This window comes from Chenopodium quinoa, unplaced genomic scaffold (assembly GCF_001683475.1).
Source record: "Chenopodium quinoa cultivar QQ74 unplaced genomic scaffold, ASM168347v1, whole genome shotgun sequence".
Classification (NCBI taxonomy): Eukaryota; Viridiplantae; Streptophyta; class Magnoliopsida; order Caryophyllales; family Amaranthaceae; genus Chenopodium; species Chenopodium quinoa.
The window spans coordinates 3523720-3541746 of NW_018745454.1; the positions used below are offsets into that span (position 1 = coordinate 3523720).

Below are 18027 nucleotides of genomic sequence, written 5' to 3' on the forward strand. Positions count from 1 at the left end.
TTTTTAATGTTCAAAATATAACCTGTGGATTATCCCTGTTATCAGATTGCTTGATAACAAAATCTATGAACTTATAAATATCCATTGAATTTCAATTTATAAATATCATAAAAAAAAATATTCATACTCCATTCATTCAAAGACAAAAAATATAATTAGGCAAAAAATGTAAGAGAATAAGCTTTTTCTTAACCCAATTAAACAATTTTTTTTTTTTTTTTTTTTTTTTTTTTTTTTTTTTTTTTTGGAGGAAGAGAATAAGCTCATGCTTAGACTATTATAAATTTATAATGTTGGGCTACATAGCTTACTAGTTACTACAACACATCTAAGCTTGAAAGTTAGGGCAAAAAAATCCAATTCACCAATTGTGAACAAGATGTTGTTAGCCCAATTTGACAAACCAAATCAAATCAAATTCCCAAAAAACCAAAACCCCCCATTTTTTTTCTTTCTTTCTTCTCCTTCCTTTCTCTTCCTCCTCTCCTTCTCTCTCCTCCCCAAACACCACCAGATTCTCTCTATCTTTCTTCACCCTTTTTTTTTCTTTATTTGTTTACAAATTTCCTAACTCAAAAAATACCCACAATCTAATTCTCTTCTCTTTCCCATTTTGTTGGGGTATTTCCTTTTTTCTTGCGATCCATAGCCTCTGCTTTTGATGGTGCTTATTGTTGTAGCATTAAACTTTTGTAGAAATTTATTAACAAGCATTAAATCCCACTTGGGGTTTTCCTTTTTCTATCAATTTTAGCATTAAATTACTCATTTTTCGACATTTCAAGCGTCATATTATTGCACCCACTTTGGAAAAGTTCCTCCATTTTTTAAGCTAGGGTTTTCTCTGCCAAAGTTGGGTAACCCAATTTGCCCTTAATCTATTCAATTGAGCTCTGTTTATTGGGGATTTTTTGGTTACAATTTGTTTTTTTATTGGGGTTGTTGTTGTAGCATCAAATTTGTAGTTTATATAGTGAAGTTGTAGTTTGTAACAACATATTTTTGCTGCCTCTTATTATTTGGGGTTCAATTTTGGGATAGTTTGCAAATTTGGGAATATATTTTGAATAATTTCTGGGTGTATCTATTGTGCTATATTCTTAATCTGGGTTGTTAGTGTTACTGGTGGGTGGAGTGTTGTTTTTACTTAGGAGTAGAGTTTGGAGTAAAGGAAATTAGCCTTTGCCTGCATGGGCGGGCATGAGGGATGGCCACAGCCGAGTGGGCTACATCCGAATGGGCTGTTGCCCAATGAAACCGCCTCGGCTATTCGTGTTCTTGATTCAGAACGGTGGTTGAAAGCCGAGGAGAGAATCGAAGAGCTTATAGCTCGCATTCAGCCCAACCAGCCATCTGAACAAAGGCGAAATGCTGTTGCAGATTATGTGCAGCGGTTGATCATGAAATGCTTCCCTTGTCAGGTGAAGTTACACTCTTTAGAATGCTTAATTGGTAGGCGTACTTTTTTAGGGTAGATTGATTGCTTGGTTGACTTGAAATTTCCCTTTCATTTAGTGCTAGTAATAGTATTGGTAGTACATTATGTTTCCCTGCCTATTGTTTAAATTTATCAATGCTGTTTCGGTTTCAATTGTGTCCCTTAGTCCATGTTCACCCTTTTATAGTGATCATGTGAACGAAACAACTGGTTTCAGCATTTGGTAGTTCCAATATTTGTCCCTTGAAGGCTTGAAGCACTTTCATTGGTTATTTAGACTCATCCTTTTCGCCTGATAATCTGTTATCTGTAGATGTTGGAGTTTATAGGAACTTGTTTTAGTAGTGAATTGTACTCGGGCAACCTTTACCTTTTTGGAACTTTTTCGAATTACAATTTTGTGATAACTTATTATTTATGCTGAAAAGAGCAAACCCATCAACTCTACAAAATAAAATACAGGGATTTTTTTTTTATCTACAAAATTTTATTATTCATGCTGATCTAGCCATATGGTTTTGAGGTGGAACCTCCTTGGTCTTGTAAAAGTGGTGGACTTGCACTCTCCCGTGACGGGTGCGGCCTGCGGCCCAGACCCGTATTTAACATGGTATCAGAGCCAAACCCACGATCGGGGCTTTAATGGCTAAGGTATACTGGGCCAAACACTATGGACAACTCACATGTGAGGGGGAGTGTTGAGCCCATGAACAACCCACATGTGAGCATCTCTTGTCCCACACTAAAACACTAAACACTAAAAGGGGAGTGTAGTGGTAATGAAATCCCACATTGAAAGAATTCAAGAGTTACCACCACTATACAAGGCTAAGGGGCTACTCCCCTCATTGCCATATGGTTTTGAGGTGGAACCTCCTTGGTCTTGTAAAAGCGGTGGACTTGCACTCTCCCGTGACGGGTGCGGCCCAGACCCGTATTTAATCAGCATGAATAATAAAATTGTCATAAATTGTCATTTGCAATCTTTGTACAACTTGTTAATGTTTATTTATGCTTTCCCCTTCAATGTTATTTTTCATTTGAGATTATCAGATCCTTTAAGCACAGAAGGGTCAGCTGTACATGGATATCTGTTGATAGTTATATCTAGCCGTTGCTTTGCAATCCTATAATTTCTTAGTATTTATTGTTCACAGGTTTTCACTTTTGGGTCTGTTCCTTTGAAGACATATTTGCCGGATGGGGACATTGATTTAACAGCATTTAGTAAAAATCAGACTCTTAAGAATAATTGGGCTACTCAAGTGCGTGATATACTAGAAAGTGAAGAGAAGAATGAAAATGCTGAATTTCATGTGAAAGAGGTTCAGTATATTCAGGCAGAAGTGAGTCCTTCACTCCTTTCATCTGCTCTTGCCCCATTTTGTGTTTTCCTTTGCCATCATTCATTAAACATTGTCGGGATATTATCAACCCTCTCTTTGTCTGAATTTTTTTGAATTCTTCTGTGAGGCTGTGCTTAGACTAGCAAAGTGTATGTTGACCTTTTGAACTTGTATTGTGATGCCGCTACATATTACAGTTATTTCTGAACTCATCTAGAATGTGTAGATTTTTTCCTAACCTTTCAGGGTAATTTAGTGAACTAGTAATAAAATATATGTTTTCTTTTAACTTCTTCTAAAGGCTAAATCGACGTAGTCAAACAGTGCATTTGAGTACAGCTGCTTCTTGAAAGGGGGTATACTCTGAATTAGGACAACAACATTACATTGGTAGTACAATTTAGATTATATATAGAACTGATGTTTCATTTGTGCTCTTTTTTCAGGTCAAAATTATAAAGTGTCTAGTGGAAAATATTGTTGTGGACATATCATTTAATCAGTTGGGTGGGCTATGCACCCTATGTTTCCTTGAAGAGGTGATTTTTATCCTATAATACTTGCATTTTTATTTTGAGGAGCTATGTGCTGATTAGAATGACATGACATTTATACTGCAGGTTGACCATTTGATTAATCAGAATCACCTGTTTAAGCGTAGTATTATATTGATCAAAGCTTGGTGCTACTACGAGAGTCGTATATTGGGTGCTCATCATGGGCTTATATCTACTTATGCCTTGGAGACCTTGGTTCTTTACATATTTCATGTTTTCAATAATACTTTCACAGGACCTTTAGAGGTGCTATATTTAAATCTTTCTTCATTTGATGTTTTAAATCCTATGCTCTCTATAATGTCCACTGATATGATTTCCTTTCCAGGTTCTGTACCGTTTTTTGGAATTCTTTAGTAATTTTGATTGGGATAATTTTTGTGTCAGCTTATGGGGTCCTGTACCCATTAGTTCACTTCCTGATGTAACTGGTAGGCTTCCTATTTGTAGCTGATTCGGTGATTCCTATCTCAGTAATTGATTGTGATTGCTATCTCTGATATTCTTATAATGGTTAATGTCACAGCGGAGCCTCCTCGCAAAGATAGTGGAGACTTGCTGCTTAGTAAATTGTTTCTTGATGCATGTAGCTCTGTATATGCTGTCTTCCCGGAAGGCCTAGAAAATCAGGGACAACCCTTTATTTCGAAGCATTTTAATGTCATTGATCCTTTGCGTGTGAACAATAACCTTGGAAGAAGTGTTAGTAAAGGTATTTTTATTCCTATACCAATTGATAGTTTATGACTTTAACATTTATTAAGGTTTAAACTATGTAGTTAATATATTATCTAGTTAGCTGCATTCTTTCATTATATTAGAGTGACGAGTATCTGGTTTTTCAAATTGTAAACTTGTAAAGTAAGGGAAATATGTTTTTCAGTAATTGAAAAATGCTTTCAAAGGCAACCTTTCCTTGAAAGGATTTTCCTCATACATGCTTGTTACCAAATATCATGAGATGAAGAGCTGACACGTTGGATTAACAAAGATGGGGATTGGGTTTTACTATCGATTAGTTCACTATGATATAATATACTTACTCTTTTTTCTTACTTGCAAGTTGCAACACTTCTAATTTCTCGCTTGCCAATGCATTGCTTCATTTACCTTATTTCTCTTATTATCAATAAATGAAGTTTAAAGTAATTTTATGGAAATATAAATCAAGACAAATCTAACAAGATCTCATTTGACTATCCTTTTTCTAAACTATAAATCATCAAAGGTAGTCATAGTAGCATATGTGAATAGTGCTAAAGTCAAAACGTTGCAAGTAAAAAAATAGAGAAAGTATGTATTTTTTTTTTCCATATTTACCCGTTGATCAGCCTGAATGGATGTTTTTAAAACCTGACATGTAATATTTCAGGAAACTTTTACAGAATTCGCAGTGCGTTTACGTTTGGGGCAAAGAGGCTAGCTAGGCTACTAGACTGTTCTGATGAGAACATTGTTATTGAGTTGAACCAGTTCTTTATGAACACATGGGAGAGACATGGTAGTGGTGTACGTCCTGATGTCCCTAGTAGTGACTTGTGGCCCTCACTGGCAAATCCAGATGATCGATCGAACAATCAAGATATTGCTTCAAGTAGCAAGAATGCTAGTGATAATGTATCAATTCAAGAAACTCAGATTAGGGTGCCTCAGAGTAATCGGCCTCTAACCTCTCAACGTGCTAGTTATCCTTTGGAAAGCATTTCAAAAAACAATGAAGTTCCTGCAGCTTCTTGCACACAGGATCAAAAGAGCATTGGGAATCCGAACAGCTCAGAGATTATGGAGCAGGTTGGAAAAGGCAATGCTCAGAGTTTGCGAGCTGATAGAAATAAAAAGAGCTTGAAACCTGATCACATGCTGAATGAAATACAGGGGAAGTATCTTTTTGCCAGAACACGGTCAAGTCCAGAGCTCACTAATGCATATTATGACGCTTCTTCAAGAGGAAGGCGTGGTAAACCTACTGACAGTGGGAGAAGTCAGGTTGCTTCTTCAAAGATGGATAGCAACCGAAGGAAAAACATAGCATCTGAAACTCTGTCAACTCAAAGCACATTATCCTCATCAGATGATCTCTTATCTGGTAGGTACAATTCTCATCATGCTGTAGATGTTGCTGCTGATTCCATGAGTGTTTCAAATAGCCATGTTGGTGATTCTGGAACTGGCATTGTTAGTGAGGATCATACATCTGTAACAGGAGCACAAGGAATGCATCAAGAGGAGCAAGATCTTGTAAATATGATGGCATCCTCCTCTTTACATAATTTTGGTGGACAGGTACCTATGCCACTGAATTTGGCATCCTCTCATTTACCTCTACCAATACCCCAATCAGTGCTTGCTTCTATGGGATATAATCAGAGAGGAATGGCTGGCATGGTCCCTGCTAATATTCCTGTGATTGATCCTCACTGGGCTGCAAACCTACACTTTCAGCAGGGCTTTTCATCTCCATTGACTCCATATTTTCCTGGAGTTGGGTTTCCTGCAAAATCTGAGGCTTTGATAGAACAAGGTGATGAGAATTTTAGTTCTGTGGAAATTGCACAACAGGGTGCTGATACTGATCATTGGCATGAGCGAGATGTGACTACGATTGGTGGTCAAGATGATGTAAGTTTGGAGATGCACCATGTAGATGACAGGCAGCCTTCGACTTCTGGTAATTCCAGCTTTGGTCCCTCATCTCGCATGGCTAATTCTGGGAGTTTTTTTAAAGCTCAGACGAAAGTTGCCAAGGAGCTTCGAACATCAATGAGAGATGATTATGTGGAAAATTTGCAGCGCCAAGATAATCGAGAAAATGAGGTGTACTCAGATGATAGAGTTACTAGTGCTAGGTTTTCTTCTGCTTCTCAGGCTGGTTCTGTGAGAAGTAAGACATCATCTGAGAGTTCATGGGATGGGTCATCTACAAGAGTATCGAAGGTGGCCAGGGAAAAGCAGGGAAGGAAAACAGCTGTTTCATCTTCAGTACCTCCCATTATTCATAGTAAAGACAAAAACATCTACAATCATTCCTCTGCTGATTTAGATGATGAGAATAGAGATTGGAATAGTATGTCCACAAAAGGGGTAGAAATTAATGAAAGAAGTATAGTTTCTCAACATGCATCTACTTTGCATGTCCCAAGGCATCACTTGCCTGGCTATGAAGTGGCACAGACTAGTGGGTCTGATTCAGTCATGCCTATTGCTCCTATGGTTTTAGGTCCCGCCTCACGGCAAATCAAATTCTATCCCACTGGACCACCTGTGCCTTTCTTTACAATGCTTCATTTTCCTCCTGAGGCTGGAACTTCTGATCGAGCAAGTAGTTCTCCACATGGAGAGGTGGGTTCTGATGATATTGATTCTGTGAAAAGCATAGGTTTTTCTGCGGGGCATGATGCTCCTGATGTTTATAGTACTTATAATTCCATTAAAAGAGCAATTACCACAGAGTCATCTGAAGAACCAAAGCCTGATATTCTCAACAGTGACTTTGCTAGCCATTGGCAAAATCTGCAGTTTGGACGGTTTTGCCAGAGCCCTCGATTTCCTCCACCAGCTGTTTGCCCATCTCCTGTTGCTGCCCCTCCTATGTACTTACAGGGTTGCTTTCCTTGGGATGGTCCTGGAAGACCACTTCCAGCAAATGCTAACCTTTTGTCTCAGCTTATGAGTTACGGCCCACGCTTTGTTCCTGTTCCCCCTGTTCAGCCTGTGTCCAGTAGACCTCCTGTTGTCTACCAACACTATGCTGATGAACTACCAAGATACCGCAGTGGAACAGGAACCTATCTACCAAATCCTGTAAGGGCCTCTTGTAGACTTTTATTTGTGCATGCAATTGTACATATTTTGCCAGTTGATCTTCTGTTGATTGTCTACATATCTGGATACTTTGACTAGTTTTGTAAGTTCATTTCTTACTTTCTTAGATAGCACGAGATTGTTATTTTTTGTATGGTTAAATATGATAGGATTATTTTGTCAAAAAAAAAAAAAAAAAAAGTAATATGGTTGGATGTTTTTCTTTCTAAGCATTTTGGATGCTTGATTTGCTGCATGTGAATGACCAATTTAGAATGTCTAGTTGTGCCTTAGAATCTTAGAAAATGTTATAGAATTGAGACTGGAAGAACCCCAGATCGCTTTTCCCTAATTTAAATATCATCAGCAGCTTTCCTTTTCTCTCCCCCCCCCCTCACCCCCCACATAAAACTCAAACTGCAATTTTATGTCCATTCTCTATCCCTGCTTGGGTTGCTCTGTTACTACGCCAGCTTTTCTAACATGCTTCCTCTAGCTTTCTTGTGATGCCATACTCTTTTTTTTTAAGCAAGAAGGAAAATTAGAGAAATTCTCCTGGTCATTATCTTGGTTGTTATGATCTCTATCAGATTTTTTTAATATGCTATAGTATCCCTTCCCCTGAGAAGACTAAGTATAGAATTCGTCCAGTCTCTTAAATAGTTAAATGTGATTGTTATGATTTGTATCTACATTTTTCCAGTAATCATCTGCGTGCTGAGGCCTGAGGCACTGTGGTGGGAGTTGGGTATGGTTTGAGTTGCTGGGCAGGATTAATGAGAGGTTTTTTGGGGCTGTGGGAAATTTTGTTCTCTCTCTCTCTCTCTCTCTCTCTCTCTTTTAATTTTTTTTATTTATTAAATGGTTTAGAGTTTTTCATGCATCTGGTGCTAATTTCTGTGTGTGTGTGTAATTTTGCTAACTTTTTGTGCTCAAAAGTGCCAACGGTCCTTTGTGTGATAATGTGATTGCCTGAGATATTGGATCTGTACCATTTTTTATTGCAAAATGATGATCAATCAATTATCTTTTGCTTGTTTCTGTAATGCTTTTCTTTTGCTTTTGGTTTTCTAAATTGTAGCATCTTTCTTGATTGCTTTCTTAAAATTTTCAGTAGCAACCACATGCCTATCAAACATCTTGACAAAGCTTTGTTTTTCTAACAAATCTTGATGGTAATGAAGTAGAATGCAATATGTTCAGACTTTTGGTTTGAGATGAAGTGGTTACTGAAAGGATTTAATTGTATTGACGATGTACATGTGTTGTATGCTTGTATTGGTTATGAATTGCTCTTTTTTTTTTTTATTAAAAAAATTATGGTTTTTTCAATTATGTCCACTCTCTTTTTTAATATTCTTTCAAAATATTATTCATCACTTGATGATTTCATTGTCACTGGCAGAAGGCTTCTGTGAGAGATCGACATTCTTCTGGAGCGAGAAGGAACAGTTACAACTATGATAGAAGTGATCATAGTGACAGAGAAGGTAACTGGAATGCCGCAAAAGCAAGAGCTGCTGGTCGTAGTCACAACCGTAGCCAAGCCGAGAAGTCAAGGGTTGATCGATTGCCAGCCAATGAGAGTCGGGCTGACAGGCCTTGGTCTACTTACAGGCATGACCATATACCTTCGTATCAGGCTCAAAATGGTCCTTCACTGCCTAGCTCCTCTCAGAGCAGCTCAGTGAATGTGGCTTATGGGATGTACCAGATGCCAGGTATGAACCCAAGTGGAGTAACATCATATGGATCCTCGATACCATCTGTTGTCATGTTGTATCCATATGATAACAATTCTGGCTATGTATCTCCCGGAGAGCAACTTGAGTTTGGTTCTCTAGGCCCCATGAGTGTTGTTGGCACGAATGATGCAACACAACCCATTGATGGAACTCGGTTTAGGAGAGCGTTTGAGGATCAAAGATTTCATCGTAGCTCAACTCAACAGTCTTCACCAGACCAACCATCATCCCCTCACTTCCAAAGGTAATTTTCATTCACATTCATGTGTTTCGGTCATTATCCAGCTTGTGAGTTGTGATTATACTCTATGAGAGGTCATTTTATGATGCTGTTCTATTTTACTATTTTATAACAGGAGGATTTAATTATTTTGCCAGATCAATGGCCCAAAGGAACTATCAGTTGAAAGATGAAGACTTTCCACCCTTGATTTTCCAAAATCCAGGACAAGATGGTGGGAAGATCTGTAATGAGAAATACTCCCATTACCATGCTCCAATGTTTGCACCACAAGCATAGGAGGTCGGGGGTTCTGATGGTTGGGTTGGTGAAGGGATTCTGCTGGCTTCTTTGGTACACTAGGAACTCGGTTTCCTGGCTGTTCTTGCTCCAAGAGTGGAGTATTGGTGAACTAGCCAAAGATCATAACATGAAGGTTTGGAAATCTCCATTTTCAGTAGCAAATGTGACGGTTGAAAGAAGCAGCAGGTTGAGGCAGTCGGGGAGTTGCAATTTCTTAGGGTCTGACATACTGTAAGTCTGTAACTTAGTTGAAGTAGCTGTAGAAACTGAGTTAAGGGCTTATCTTTCGCCCTGTCGAGATCAGTTTTCCATTTTTACACACTGTATTTGGAGGGGGTTCTTGATAAAACTCATTTTATACTTGTTTTCCTTTAGTTAGATTTGCTAAAAACAGTGTAGCAACATCACCCTCATAGTTTAAATAGCAGTTAGAAGTTCTTGATACTGTTATCCTTGTTCAAAGTTTTACTCAGTGTTGTACCTGATTCATAAATTAGGTTACGGGGATTGGGGGTTCCCCATCGTATATTTTAGGAGTATACAATTTTTTTTTTATAAATAAATATAAACATTCAAAAAAATCTTAAATCAACAAAAATTGGATGTAAGCTTGATTTTTTTTTTTTTTTAATTCTTGTCAAAGTTTTGGAAGAGACTGTTACTCCAAAACACACACACACACACTCAAATTCATTATAAAACCTCCATTTTATATTAATTTGCAACTTTAAATTAGAGTTAGTATAAATGTTCATTTTTAATGACTTTTGACGGTTATTTTCATCCGAGAAAAATAATTAATCCAAGTATCACATCTTGTCTAAAAATGAGCTACAAGCCTACGAGTATAAACTTGCAACTTTGCAAGTTGCAACTGAGTATATAAATATACTACGTACAACATTTCTTTTCTCTGGTCACACACCTACTAGCTTGATAATATTTATTCAAAAAAAAAAAAAAAAAAAATCACACCTACTAGTTTGATAATATTATTATTTTCTTTATTTAGAAAGATAAAATATCCTGTAACCTAAAAATCCCAAGTCGAAAAATCAGAAAAACCCTTGTTAAACCCCTTATCTTCCACCTCAAAATCTCTACCATTTCCGGACCCCTTATCACAACCGGAAACCGGCAAAGTCAGTAATTCTCTCTCCTCCACCACCCCATTTGATGCCGTTAAAACCACCACCACTCCGCTCATTTCTCTCTCCTCTTCCGGTCACCCTTTGCCCTTCTATGTCTTTATATTCTATTCGTCAACCCTATTTTGCAATCCCTACTTTTCGTCGCATTTTTCCTTTAAAGCTCAAACTTTTAGGGTTAGGGTTTTCTCCTCGCACATTTTCGACCCGCCCGTTTCAGTCCAGGCCCAATTCAGGGCCCAAATACCCTCGTGCTAAGGCAGAGCCTGTTGCAAAAAGCTTAGTTGAGGATGAAGATGATTTAAGCAACTGGGTTAGTGGTTTAAGGACTGGTTCTTTTAGGTCTGGGAGTTTTACTGAAGACGAAGAAGATAGTAGTAGAGGAAAAGGGAAGATAAGGGCTAGTTTTGATCATCAAATGGGTAAGAGGGGCAGAGAGAGTAATTTTGCTAATGGTGAGGATAGGGGTTCTGGGAAATTTGGTAAAAGGGGTTTTCGGAATGCCGGTGATTCGGGTGATTCGTCGAGGTTTGGGGGTGAAGGTGAAGGGAGGGAGTACAGGAAAAGAGGTGGTGGGGTTAGAGAAGGTGGAAGGGGAAGAGATAAGGAGTTTGGGGCGAGGGGCGGGCGGGGTTCGAGTAATGTGGGTGGTGCTGTGAAGAGTCCTCCGAAGTTTGGGAGGAGCTTTGGTGGTGAAGACGGGGGGAGGGAAATGAAGAGAAGGGGTGGGGAGAGAAATGGAGGATTTCAAGGAAAGAAAATTTGGACTAAGGTTAATACAGGAGGTGAGAAGCGTGGTGTGAGGCGAGCTGCTCCTGTTTTATCCTCGGAGGAGGATGATGATGAGGACGGGGATGAGGATGATTTGGGGAAAGACAAGCAGAAGTCGGTTTCGGGTTTTATGGATTTGATTGGTGAGGAATCTGAGGATGATAGTGAGGAGGATTCTGATGAAGAGGATGAAGAAGTTGTGGTTAGGAGTAGAAGTTCTTTATTTGCAGATAAGGGTGCGAATTCAAGTTCTGGACCGAGCTCTATTGATGGAGGTGGAGCTGATTCTTACCTTAGTGAAACCAGGTTCGTCTTCTGTTTGTTCGTTTATTGTTGGTTCTCTATGCTATCAGTTTTGTACTCATATTGGTTTTATGTGTTATTGTGTAATAAATCATCTTATCCTATGTAATGAAGGATAAGAGTGAGGCATTGTGCTTGAAGTTTTACATTGTCATGAGTTGCCATTAGTTTGTTTGTATTGTGTATCAGCAATGTGCATCAGTATGGCCTGATCAGTCTAAATTTGTATTTAATTTGTATTTTAATTTGGGTTTGCTTAATCTTCTATGCTGCCTGCAGGTTTGATCAATGCAGTATCTCACCCTTGTCCTTGAAAGCAATCAAGGATGTTGGATATGAGAAGATGACCATGGTGCAAGCGGCGACACTCCCTGTTATACTAAAAGGTCAATAAGAAAATGTCTTTAAGCAAAACACAAAATGACATTGTAGTGTTACTGATTGTCTTCTAAAAGTTGGTGTTGGGCATACCACTATTTTCTGGATTGAATATTTGATGCTAGATATCCTTAGCCTGCATTTCCAACTTGTTTATATAGCTTCTTGGTTATTACCTGACTGATTACTTGTCTACTCTCCAGGTAAGGATGTTATGGCCAAGGCTAAGACAGGCACAGGAAAAACTGTAGCATTTTTGGTAAAACATACTTCATCTCTTTTTGAGATTGTTGTTGGTCATATAATGTGAATTTGGGCTCAAGATTTCATTCCTTTTATTGATAAATTAAAAACCTGAAAAATTCTGTCTTTGTTTGAGTATTTTCTAGAGATATCCTTTTTTTATTTTTTTTTATTTTTTTATTTTTTTTAAATGCTGTGTACTAAGACTAATTCTTAATTTCAGCTTCCGTCCATTGAAACGGTGCTAAAGACACCTCCTGCTGGCCGTGATCAGAAGAAACCACCGATCCTTGTACTTGTTATATGTCCCACGCGAGAGCTTGCTACTCAAGCTGCTAAAGAAGCTAAGACTTTGCTTAAGTATCATCCTTCTATTGGTGCCCAAGTTGTGATAGGTGGTACCAGGCTTTCACTGGAGCAGAAGCATACTCAGACAAATCCCTGTCAGGTTAGATACATTAACCTTGCAAGCAAGTTCTTATGCAGAGCTACTACATGTCATATTGAAAATGAAAAATTGGATCTTTGAGAGGACAACTATGTATCACTCCCTCTCTAGAGTGAATGTTTTAATTCATTTTTCATCTCTCCCTTAAGTTAAAAATAAATCTTTTCTCCATCACTTCAACCTTTTTTTTTCCCCCCATCTACATTCTTCTATTTGTCTCTACCTTCTTTCAATTTAATCCCACTTTTATTATCTCTCTCTTGTATCTAGTAAAATACCAATCAACACTGGCAAATTATTTGATGAGGAAATATTGGGACTTTGGGTGTGTATTTATTGCTAGATTTCCTTTAGGGCAAGGAGTTAACTTAAGTTTGGACACAGATTCTCGTTGCTACACCTGGAAGGCTAATCGATCATATGGAGAACACTGCAGGATTCGCCACTCGGCTTAGGGGTGTGAAAATCCTTGTACTTGATGAAGCTGATCACTTGTTAGACATGGGATTCCGCAAGGCCATTGAGAAAATCATTGCTGCCGTTCCCAAAGAGCGGCAAACACTACTATTTTCTGCCACTGTATCAGATGAGGTTAGCTTTCTCAGCATTTGATTGCATATGCATGTCCTCTGTCGGTTGTGTTAAAAAATTCTGGAAGTTTTCAATTTTCTCTTTTGTTATAATAAATTTGGCATTTTCCTCTGAACAATTTTTTTGTTTGAAGGTTCATCAAATCTGCCATATTGCTTTAAAAAGAGATCATCAATTTATCAGTACTGTTCAAGAAGGCAGTGAGGAGACACATGCAAAGGTGCGTTCATGGTCCTATTTTTTGATGTAAAAAGTGTTCTTGTACTTATTGAGTATGAGGCATTTGCTTGGCTAAGCTATCTAATATTCTAATGGCTATGAGAAGTCTCCTATTATTCCATGTGCGTATTAAAATAAAATTTCAACATGGTACTGAAGTAATAGGAAGTTGATTTTCTCTCTTTCTTTTATTAGGGTTTTCTTTACTTTCTCTCTTCTTTCGACCCAACATCATCTCCTCAACACCACTGGTCCAGCCGTCCAACTGTCCTCTCCTCTTCACCTCCACCATTATCCCTCTCTTCTTTTGAACTCATTTTCTACTCTCTTTGCGCCCCTTCTTTGACCATCACCAGGTCCATCACCAACCTTTTCTTCATTAATACATAAGAAATTTTTTTGTCCCCCCCCCCCACCCGGACTACAAATCAAAGAATCTAATCAAGCCTTCACATCATTGAAAATTGGTAGAGGAGTTTTATAGTGAACTGGACGATAATGAGGAGAATTTGTGGTAGCAGTTGAAGACTTAAAGGAGAAGAAGGGAAAAAGACAGTGAAAAACAATGGAGTAAAAGCAATTGATATTTGGGGAATAAACCCAAGAAGACTTCTTAGGGTATAAAAAGACAATTGTGCATTTCTTTGGAATTGCCTCGCCTAGAACAACTAAAATGCATGACATATACGAACTTTGTGTGGTTGTGTCTCAGGCTCTCAGTACCTGCGTTTCCTTTTTTATACACCATGTGATCTTAGGGTATAAAAACACAGTTGTGCGTTTCTTTGGAATGGCCTCGCCTAGAACAATTTAAGTGCGTGACCTGTACTACTTGTGCGGTTGTGTCTCAGCACCTTAGTTTCCTTTTTTATACACTATGAGATGGGTGGGTCTTGATGGTTGTGGTTAAAAGGAGGTGTAGGATGTTGGGTTGAGTAAGAAAAGAGGAAATGAAGAAAATAAAAGATGGACTGAAAACTCTTCACTGTTCAAGAGAAGATGTGTATAATGCTCAATTGCTCAGAGCTATGTTAAATACTTTAATGTCAGGCTTTTTTTTATTTTTTATTTATTTTTTATTTTTTTTAATGTCCACTAGGGGGTGGGGCCTGGGGGGTCACTTCCCATATAGTAGTTTGGTTGTGTTAGTTTTCCGATTCCTAAAACATCTATGAACTTTTGCAGGTCAGCCAGGTGCATTTAGTTGCTCCCCTGGAGAACCAATTTCCTCTATTATACACTATTCTGAAGGACCATATTTCAGATGATGTGAACTACAAGGTGCGAATGTTGATCAATTTACTGAGTGAACAAAAAATTGCAACTGATTTCCTTTTGTGACCTCCATTTGTCTAATTTGCTTTAAATAGATATGATGCTCAAATGTTTTTGATGTGGATTCATGACATTCTCTATGCAGGTTCTTGTATTCTGTACCACAGCAATGGTCACAGCATTTGTTGCAGATCTTCTTGGTGAGCTTAACTTGAATGTTCGTGAGATTCATTCCAGGAAGCCACAGAGTTACAGGACCAAAGTATCAGATGAGTTCCGCATGTCAAAGGGTATTATACTTGTAACTTCTGATGTGTCAGCACGCGGAGTTGATTATCCAGATGTTACCCTAGTTATACAGGTAATATTACTGCTTGTTTTGCTTGTTAGGCCTCAACCAGCTGCTTTAGTCTGAGGCAGGTTGGGAAAGCAATTTGGAGAGGGGAGGGGGTTGGTGTGAACTAGAGATAGCAAATGAGCAATCCTGATCGACCGTCAGTTTAGTTTGGTTCGGGTCAGTTTACTTTGGTTCGTATTCACATGCTAAGACCTTTGGTTTGGTTTCTGGTCAGGTTAGGGCTTATTGGGTTTGCCATATACTGGTTTTCATCAATTATCTTTTTTTAGTCACAATTTAGTTCAGTTCATTTAATTTTGGAAAAAATTGAAAAGAATAATCCCACCTTTCGCCCATCTGCTCAAAATAATCCCACCTTTTCGAATTCCAGAAATAATCCCACCTTTTAACCCCATCTTCTCAAATTGATCCTTTTTACCCACAACTGTTTCAACAGGTAATTTTTATTTTTTTTTGAAATAAATAAAACAAAGGCAAAATAAAATTAAAAAAAAAAAGAAAAAGAAAAAATCCCCTAACACCCTAACGCAGCCCCACACCCACCATTGGCACCATCTGTCCCCCCATCGGCGACAGCTTAACCCTAGCCGTCGGCACCCCTGCCCCACCAATACCGGCGAAACCTTCCTTCCCCCTTCTCTTTCCCCGAAAACCATCTTAACCCAGCCTAACCACCTCAATCATTCGAACCCCAGCCTCTTCGAACCACCACAAACAGGCCAAACACCACCCGAATTCCACCTCAAACACCACCTCAAAATAATCCCACCGCAAACACCTCAAAATTGGCCGATGTCTGGGATTGCCAGCGGCAAATGTGTTGTTTTGGGGTTGAATTGGAGGTTGTGGCTGCGACTTGTGGGGCTGCGACATCACGATGGTTGGAGATGGTTGTAGCGATGTTGATGGCTGCAATTTTGAAGGCTGCCACGCTGGGGGAAGTTGGGTAATTGTGGAGTTAGTGCAGTTGTGGTCGTTGTGGGGTATGTTGGGCAAATTTGGAGGTGGTGCGGTGGGGTTATTGGTGTGGCTGGGCGAAGCCCGGGAGTTAAGAGGGGTTGTGATCGGTGGCGATTTGGTGTGTGTGGGTTCGATGGTGGTGGGTTGTAGTGGCAGCAACTGCAGAGAGGAAGGTGAAATTTGTGATGGTGGTGATGGTGGTAAGGCGCGGCGGCAGGGGGTTGTGACGGTGGTGATAAGGGGGTGGTCGTGTAGCTGGGAGAATTTTTTTTTTAATTGTTTTGTTTTTATTTTAAATTATTTAAAATTTAAGACCAATTAAAAGGTGACACGTGTCAAGTCACCTTCTAAAACAGGTTACTAATTTCATAAACCGGTAAAAGGATCATTTTGGGAAGATGGGGTTACAAGGTGGGATTATTTCTGGAATTCGAAAAGGTGGGATTATTTTGAGCAGATGGGCGAAAGGTGAGATTATTCTTTTCAATTTTTCCTTTAATTTTGGGGTTAGGTTGGTTGATTTAGTTTGGGTGATTGGGACAGGTCAGTTCTTGCTGGTTGGAACTAATGATGAACATAAATCTTCATTCTTTTCTTGATTAAAATTCATATCACAAACCACTTGTTTATCTGTAGGTTGGAGCACCATCAGAAAGAGAACAATACATACACCGGCTTGGCAGAACTGGGCGTAAAGGCAAAGAAGGGCAAGGGATACTTTTATTGGCACCATGGGAGGATAGCTTCTTAAAGTCTATCAAGGATCTTCCTATAACCAAGGCAACACCGCCAATCGTTGATCCTGATACTAGGAAGAAAGTATGCCAGTAGACACATAATTTCATTTATTTCCCTGGTCATACTATTAGAGATTTTATACTTAGTATAATCTTTTCTTACTTGGTATATGTCGAGTTGTCTAATACTTTTTTTTTAATAAGGTGGAACGTGCTTTATCAAAGGTAGATATGCAGAGCAAGGAAAAAGCATACCAGGCATGGCTTGGGTACTATAATTCCAATAAGAGTGTGGGACGAGACAAAATGAAGCTTGTAGAGGTCGCAAATGAGTTTAGTCGAAGCATGGGGCTTGACACTCCTCCAGCAATAGCCAAGATTACTCTTGGCAAGATGGGGTTAAAGAATGTCCCTGGTTTACGCGTCAAATAGACAGAAGTAATTGTTCTGTTAAAATTTTTTGGGGTGTCAAGCTATTTCAAGCTTGTAAGTGTGTTTTTTTTTTTTGTAGGTGAGCTTGTAAGCTTGACATTTGAAGGCAAGTAGGGTGTTTTTGTTTTTTTATTTTTATTTTTTTTATTATTATTATTTAATCGTGCGTGCTAAAAGTTATCTTTGGTATGCATAGATTTCAGGTATTTAGCTAATAGAATTAATGATTATTGTTACTAGTAATGTTAATGCTAATAGAAATCTACAATTTATGGAATGTATTATTGAAAGATTTGAAACAAAGTGTAATGCAAAATTCGATTTTCTTCTATTGGGAGGGCCGAATTTTTTGTTATAAAACAATACGAGTCCAAATTTATTAAGTATAAAACCAGCCGTCCAAAGAGTTTGACAAGAATAATGCATCAAATCTCTAAATATAATTATCAATTTCTCACAGTTGAATTTTCGTGTAGAGTTATACATTTAACTCTTACAAATCAATAATTTTGCTACAAGCTCTAGAAAAGTATTACTCTGAATAAAGTAATAAATTCCACAAACGTAATAAAATTACAATATGTAATGCCTAAATAGATAACTCAAGCGAATTGCATGATATAACAATTCTTGACTAATATCGACATGTGATTATATATTTGACCAATACCTTAGACCAATACCGACGTGTGAGCTATTTGACCAATACCGATGTGTGAGCTGCACGTGATACATGGAAATCAAATACTATATA

At 38.4% G+C, this 18027-nt stretch overlaps 2 protein-coding genes across 4 annotated transcripts; both read left to right on the forward strand.

Annotated features, from left to right (window-relative positions):
• Positions 1-250: 250 nt before the first annotated feature.
• Positions 251-10008, forward strand: LOC110714598. 3 transcript variants are annotated; one of them, XM_021893141.1, is made up of 9 exons: positions 251-1421; positions 2596-2784; positions 3231-3323; positions 3405-3587; positions 3670-3772; positions 3868-4053; positions 4714-7142; positions 8548-9131; positions 9266-10008. In XM_021893141.1, exons 1-9 carry the CDS (start codon positions 1191-1193, stop codon positions 9405-9407), a joined length of 4140 nt encoding a protein of 1379 aa, XP_021748833.1. In that variant the 5' UTR covers positions 251-1190; the 3' UTR covers positions 9408-10008. The 3 variants fall into 3 exon arrangements, with proteins under 3 accessions (XP_021748833.1, XP_021748834.1, XP_021748835.1); XM_021893142.1 differs by having other exon boundaries at positions 8551-9131; XM_021893143.1 differs by having other exon boundaries at positions 9244-9402.
• A 198-nt stretch (positions 10009-10206) lies between these two features.
• LOC110714600 (DEAD-box ATP-dependent RNA helicase 31-like) lies at positions 10207-17604 on the forward strand. The gene is made up of 10 exons (XM_021893144.1): positions 10207-11635; positions 11912-12018; positions 12214-12269; positions 12477-12701; positions 13086-13292; positions 13426-13512; positions 14697-14792; positions 14932-15147; positions 16741-16923; positions 17046-17604. Exons 1-10 carry the CDS (start codon positions 10587-10589, stop codon positions 17271-17273), a joined length of 2454 nt encoding a protein of 817 aa, XP_021748836.1. The 5' UTR covers positions 10207-10586; the 3' UTR covers positions 17274-17604.
• The last annotated feature ends 423 nt before the right edge of the window (positions 17605-18027 follow it).